General features: G+C 35.7%; 1 protein-coding gene across 9 annotated transcripts in view; it reads right to left on the reverse strand.

Annotated features, from left to right (window-relative positions):
* The window catches only part of Sgce (sarcoglycan epsilon), a 73521-nt gene that overhangs the window by 11562 nt on the left and 54645 nt on the right, over positions 1-7314 (reverse strand). For 5 of the 9 annotated variants that reach the window (XM_008822564.1, XM_029558347.1, XM_008822567.3 and 2 more), the window contains 3 exons: positions 6188-6399; positions 5222-5248; positions 4308-4496 (listed from right to left, as the gene is read on the reverse strand). In XM_008822564.1, coding sequence (XP_008820786.1) covers positions 4308-4496; positions 5222-5248; positions 6188-6399 — 428 coding nt within the window. The remainder of the gene's footprint in view (positions 1-4307; positions 4497-5221; positions 5249-6187; positions 6400-7314) is intronic. The other 4 variants (XM_008822562.1, XM_029558346.1, XM_029558349.1 and 1 more) reach the window with 1 other exon arrangement.

Below are 7314 nucleotides of genomic sequence, written 5' to 3' on the forward strand. Positions count from 1 at the left end.
CTGCAATGCAACGCTCAGTCCTAAACCTAAATTTGCTAGCCTTTAAATCAGGGGCTCATAGCCACGGTCCTGCTCTCTTGTAACATACATTTTCACCAGCCTCCAAATCCCTGACTTAGGGTTGAGCTTGGTACTGTAAAAGCTTCACGATTCTGAGGAGTACTGTGGTTTGTCATTAGATTGTCATGTATTTACGTAAGGACCTAAAATTCATGACTTGCAACTTAATCTTTTAATTACAAAGTTTATCTGGGAAAAATTAGTGTGGTTAAGACGTTGGTTAAAAACATTACTCCAAACACAATGATTCTTTGGGTCAGAGCAATTTACATTTAAGAATTACTTTCAAATGTGATTTTCAGAAGTGAATTGTAATAAGGGACTGCCTGTAGAGGAAATAAAATCTATCAATAGAAATGTGTTCCCTGAACTACAAAGACAACAAAGAAGGGATGCAGCAAGCCTGATTAGGAACAGGATGGGGGCCACTCCTCAGAACACTTGGCTAGTGCTTCTTTACACTCTCAACGCAACAGGACACAGAAAAGGCTAAGAAATTGCCCGGAGAAGAGGGCACCAAGGGGACAGGGCAATTGTTGTGTCCTTAATAGACTATAGGAACAGGAAAAGGTCATAGCTAAAAAAACTAGTAAAACCTAAAATATGTCTGAAGTCTAGGGAACAGCAATGCACCTGTGCTGGGTTTCTCATCATGACTTTGTATGTACAGTAGCACTACAAAGTTTAGTAATGCAAGAAACTGACTGAAAGACAGTAGCTGCAAATGCCTTGTTACCTCTGCAGCTTTCTTGTACCTCTACGATCATTCCAAAATTATATGCAGTATGAGTAAATATATAAGTAAAGATCAAATCGAACTGACCTTCCATTTCTATACTATGTGATAATTTAACCATCGTTTATATTGTCTCTGAGATTTGAAAAGGAACCCCGTACTAAATGGCCCCCATTTCTGAGCATGTGGCATACCTCCCAGCCTAACCCCAGCATTCTACTTTACCACATCTTTTAAAGTGACTGTGTCTATAAGCTGGTTCTGAGATCCCTTTGAGGTCAATGACCAAACTATCTATCTCAAGTAGATTTCAGACTAGGTAAATACTTTAATCTCCATGCTGACCTCATTTATCTTCGTCCCTTATCAATATCTCAAATATTTATCACCTACAAATGATCACGCCTTTTTTTACTAGATAATTTATGGTGCTAGCCTGGAACTCTGTGAAGTACTGTGCCAAAAAGGGGAAGGGGGAATTCCCTTTGTTACACAGCTCTTGTAAGTTCTCTGTACATCTGAAGTGAGCTGACTTATTTAAAAGGACAACTAATCTCTACGTAGCCTTGAAGAAAAGCTTCGAATGTTCTGATTCTTACCCACCGGTGAAGGTAGCTGTTCAGCCATATCGTTCTACCTGCCATTTCTGGTGTCAAATCTAAAGAACAAACATGAAATCCTCAAGCTGGTCAAACTCTGAATGGTAAGTTCGATAACTTTGTGTGAATATGTGAGCCTGCAGTGCATGCTCTTTCAGGAAGCATTAATTAGTAAATACAAAAAGCAGCATTCTCTGAGCATACACCTGGCTATGAAGTGCCAAGTGCCTGACCAAATAAAGGTCTCATTTTCATCTTGAGAATGCAATTCCATCCAAATGCCCAAAATATTTATTTCTCTACTTGATGCTAAAATACAACTTTAAAAAATAGCTATGATTTTTCAGATAAAGTGTTAAAGTTGAATTTTTGTAAAGGACAGTGTTGATGAACCCAGTACAATAAATTCCCTATTATCTGGCATAGTTAGAAAATGAGGTTAATCACATATTCTGGCTTATACAGAGTTACCATAGAGACCACACACGTATTATTCATTTCCAAGAATAAAAGATAATATACACTCAACACTGAAGCGACACCCAATGTAATTTAATTTTCCTCTGATGAGTCTGACGCACTTCATGATCCTGCAGTGCCGCAGAACAATCACTGTGAACATCATCAATTATCTACGGCCCCTATTTATATAGAAGTGCTAGTTAATACAGCCTTTCCAGTAGCATAAATTGGAATAATATGAAGGTTTTCTGGACTTAAAAATCCATATATGTTGAAATTATTGCAAGTTCAGTATAATAACCTATGGCATTTGCAAATAAAGAGATGGGGTTGACATAATGGCAGTCATGATGAGTTATGGGAAAACCTGGGAGATGTATATGCTCATAAACTAAATAGAAAAATGTGTTCTGTTTGTATACTAGTAACAACATTGCAAGTTGCTGGACATAGAGAAACAATACTTTCCAAGGAGACATTTCTATTCTCAATAGAGATTAGAAAGGCTAACTTTTAAAATGGTAACCTCCTCTTTTCTCCTCTTTCAGACTATTCACAAAGTTTGACTGCTTTACAAACATATTCAAATCTTCATTATATTAACTATATTAAAATCCTACAGCATTATGTCATCAAAAAAGCATTTCCAAAATTGTGTTCTTTAAACAATTAGTTATTTTGACCTCTCCCTACAGATTCTCCGAGTATATCAACCCACAAACACAAGATCTTGGAGCTTAAAAAACAATGGGTCCTGCAAGATGACTCAGTGGATAAAGGCACTTGCCACCAGACTTGAGTTAGATCCCCAGGACTCACACATGGAAGGAGAGAACTAACTCCTGCAATTTGTCTCTGACCCTGACACATACACTACAGCATGCACACACACCCAAAATAAATTAATAAATGTAAAAAATAAAACAAATGAAATCTGATTTCTAAGCATACTTAACCATTTCATGTTCTGAAGACTATCAGTGTTTCTCTGGCATTCTAAGCAAAGTAAGACATAGTACATAAGAATCAAGTACAATTTTGAGAATGAATGATATGGGTATTCACAATTTTCAACTCCAAAAGAACCGAATAGAACAATAAGCTGTGCACTATTATAATATTTTTGAAACTATACTGATTTTTCTTATCAGTACATAATTCTAGTAAATTCTAGTCCATTAGAATGGATGACTGACCTTTATGCAACTTACCACCACTGAAAGGCCCTGAATTAATCACTCAAATGCACATACCCTCACACACATCCTTGACTATACAATCGTAAGTAAATGATGTTTAGAGAATTTTAGGAAAATATTTATGCCTTGGATTTTTGAAGTGTTTTGGGTGAACGCATGTAGGTTGATTGTTTATACTGTTCTCAATTACTGTTTGATCCTTAAATTAGCACATACATTTTGCTTAATTATAAAGTAAGTGCTCTTAAAGAAAAAAAATTTGTGTCCAACATGGTTCCCAGATAAAGTTTTAAACAGTATTTATTTTCACATCATGGTCTAAGGGGTGTGTGAGAGTGCACATGCATGTGCACACATGTATAGAGTCAGGAACTAAAGAACAGAGAGATTTTTCTGTATATCTATTCCATTTACGTTGAAAATAATAAACTTGCAGCTTCTAGTCTTGGGGAAATTCAATGTAACCCATTTTAATATAAAATTAAAAAGGAAAAAGAATGGCTACATTCTCAAAAATAAATGACAGTTTCACCCACCACTTCAAATATCAAAACTAGTTTGTAGGCATATAAAATTTCTCACCCTCCTTTCTCACACTTATTCCAGGCTTTGTGACCATGGTATTTGTAGCACTAGAGAAGATTTGCTCTAATAACATTTATGTTCAGCTGGTCATGGTGGCAATGTCTGATCTCCAGCATTTGGAAAGGTGGAGCAGGATCAGCTACAGAGTAAGCTCAAAACCAGCCTTAGCTACAAGAAGCCCTGCCTCACAAAGTCAAACCAAACCATGAAAAAAGGAGTATAACCATATATTCATAGCCCAAATTATGCTTATTTTGATACATAAGCAGATCACAAAAGAACAACTTAAAACCTTTTATCCTGAATGACATAGGTCTGTGGCAGTTGGAAAAAGAAGCTAACAAAACCCAGTCCATCATCATCTGAAAAACAATCTGTCATGCAGTAGCCTATGAGCCTATGTCTCTTTCCACAATTAACTCATGGCAAACATGTTTATTATCTGTGTCAATTTCTTATATTAATGTAGATATATTTCGATTACTGAAGTAAAGAAATTCCTAAAAATAATTCTACTATATTTAGATCAGGCCAGTCATGATCTTTTGATATGGTCTGCTCCAATAATAAATAAACAAAAACAGTAATTGTAAATGTTCTGGTTTGATAGCTACTAGTAAAAACACTCATGCATGCTGATGACTGTGGCTCCAAGTGGATACTTACTGTTGTGTCTGCATCAATGGCATGCTGGTGCTGTCAAAGTTGTCTGTGTGCAGAGGAGGTATGATTTCCCCAGTTACAGGGTGAAACACGGGAAGTGTAGACAAGGGCCATGCAATCTCTCTATTCTTGGACATATCTCGAAGTTCCTTGGTAGATTTCTGAATAGCACTGTGATGAACAAGTTGGATACTACATAAAAAAGAAATAAAACAATATACATTTAAAATCATGAATTAGCCTAATGGGCCACCAATTTGAAAAAGTCACATTTTCTTTTCTTCTAAAATAAGACATCATTATTGCACTTGGGGCATTCTATAAACTATTTCAGAAAAACATCTCACACTTTTAATATAGCAGAACTGAATATTACACACTGATTTTGAAGTATACAAGTTTCAAATTAAACTAAGCTATCAAGCATTGTGTTAATATTACAGCCCTAAGTAACAAACTAGTTATCTATTTATTTTCTACGATTAAGATTAAACTACTACAGCTTTTATATTATTGCTTCTGGTGGGGCATTTATAAATACTCACAGAAGTTTCATTTTATGGTAGGTTATTACTGTAGATTCAGGAAAGCTTGTATGAAAGGTCTTTTCATCTGTCCTCTGGTTTATAGAAATGCAGATTGGGAAATCACATAATATAAATGGCATGTTAATATTCTGAATCTGAAATAGTTTAGTTTTAATTTTTATCTAGGTAACCTTAGTTTTTGAACTTTTTATTTTTAGTGTCTACCCCTCCTAAACATCTCTATTTAGAAAGCAGCTTTCACATTTGTGAAATTAAATATGAAAGATGGTGAATGAAAAGCAAGCATGAGTCACGTGTATGGAGCATGATGGGCAACTGAGAAGTGAAAAAAACAATGATAAAGAAAATAACAGGAAAGAAGACACTTACTCTGGGGTTTGCATGTTTCTCTTTTCCCTAGAAACAAAACAAAATTTATGAATTAAATAATAGCATTGATAGTTGGAACATTAAGACTATATGCTCATGGGACCTTGCGTGATGTGGAAATGCTGACATTGTGACTTTTAAATGCAACCAGGCAGCATTTGCCACCAGGTTTATATTACTTGGATGAGTACACATACAGCAATGGCATACTGATGAGAGACACACAGAAAATGGAAAAAAAAAAAATGGAGATTAAGAATCAAGCTCTTGATGAAATAAACTCTGTGACATAATGACATCAGACTGCACGTAAAAATGGAAGAATTTGTTACTTGCTGCTTTATTGAATTTTTATCCTTTGCTTTGGTACCCTGACTTCCAACTAATCTCAGGAGATTATCTTAATTGACATAGATGTCCTGAAAGTACCAACAGTTCATGAAGTAAAGACTCATTACTCAAATGATACCTATTTTCATTAATTTGTTTCTGTTTTTTTTTTTTTTTTAATATATTTTAAACATTTAGATTGTGTCACCCTGTTTGACAGCAGAATGACTTCAGGAAGAATTCTGGTCATCACTTTCCATCATACTGACTACAACAATTTATTTATTTAAATGCAATTACCATGTCAATAGACTCCTGTCTCAGTTTACACAAGATGGCTTGCATGACCACAGTGTTTAGCCTCAATTATTCGTGGGATTGTTTTTCCAGATTAAATTTATAGCTAGCCTTAATCATTTCTGAATAAAGTAATTTTGTCCCCTAATTTGGTTTGCTAGACTCACAACTATTTTAATTCATTGTAAAGGAATAAAGTACTGCAGTTTGACTTGAACAAAATTTCAGTTCATTTACAATGTGTTTTATGAACTAAATGAAACTTTGCTTTTAATGGAATCGTCTATGTTGTGCTCTTAGTGGCTCTCCAATTCTTTATTAGTGTTTGAAAGTACTCACACTCCTTCCCGTCGGCAGCACATGATATAAGCAAGTATTAGAAAAAGGACCAGTGCTACTGCCGAGGGCACAGCCAGTGTGATGAGGAAATCCGTGTAATAGTCTCTGCTTTTCAAAGAGTCAGAAGGGGGCTTGTACTCCCCACCATCAGCCAAAATCCCCTCGCCACGAACCACTTCCTGATAGGTGGACACTTGCTTTGTTTTATCAACCTGATACAAAAGAAGACAATTACACATCAAATTAATAGCTACAAACATTATGCAATTTTAAGATCTAGAGACACCAAAACATTCTCTGACAAATTACCTTCAAAAGCCAATTCATTTTCCAATTACTTTATACTATCCTGAACTTGTAATTGCTTATTGGACTAGGGAAAGGTAATGAATTAACGTAATAAAAGCTTTTTCTTGGCCTATTTTCTCTACCCAGCCTGCAACATAAACATATGCACACATACATGTATGCATAATATGTGTGTGTATGTATATATATTTGTTTGTTGCTTGTTTCCTGCAAAGCAGAGGTCTCTGATACCGATATGTAAATTTTTTGTTTCTTTGTGACAAACCTGTCGTGCAGATGTTAACAGACCAAAAAGGGGATGATAAACCAGTATGCCGGGATAGTTTATAAGGTTAATAGAACAGGGAAAAGAAAGGAAAGAAGAAAGAAGGGATAGTTTCCAATGTTCTGCCCAATGCTTCTGCCATGTGGCTGATGGGAGTAACTTTAGAGAAATTAGTCAGCAGAAGATCGAGCCTGCTCAGTGGCGGAGATCTGCTGAGTCCTACTCAAGGATCAAACCCGGCAATCTTGCACTTTGTTCATGCACCTCTGTGTTAAGTGATCTTCGTCCATCAGGCTGCACTTAATTATACTGAGGATTTTACTGAAGGTCACTAAAAAAAGCAGCCATGTGAAGTGCTACATTTGATAATAAAAATTGTTGGGGAGAATTATTTTTGGCCTCATTCAGCATCCTTTGCCAAAAAAAAAATCTCTACTCATTCACAATACCATGATAGCCAAGCCTTTAGTAGCTGCAAAGGGATCATGCTCTATCTTTTATTTTGTTTCTTTAATCCCAGGCATTAGGAGAGACTGATTGTCAAACATGACCC

Source organism: Nannospalax galili, unplaced genomic scaffold (genome assembly GCF_000622305.1).
Source record: "Nannospalax galili isolate Female #2095 unplaced genomic scaffold, S.galili_v1.0 scaffold85, whole genome shotgun sequence".
Lineage (NCBI taxonomy): Eukaryota > Metazoa > Chordata > Mammalia > Rodentia > Spalacidae > Nannospalax > Nannospalax galili.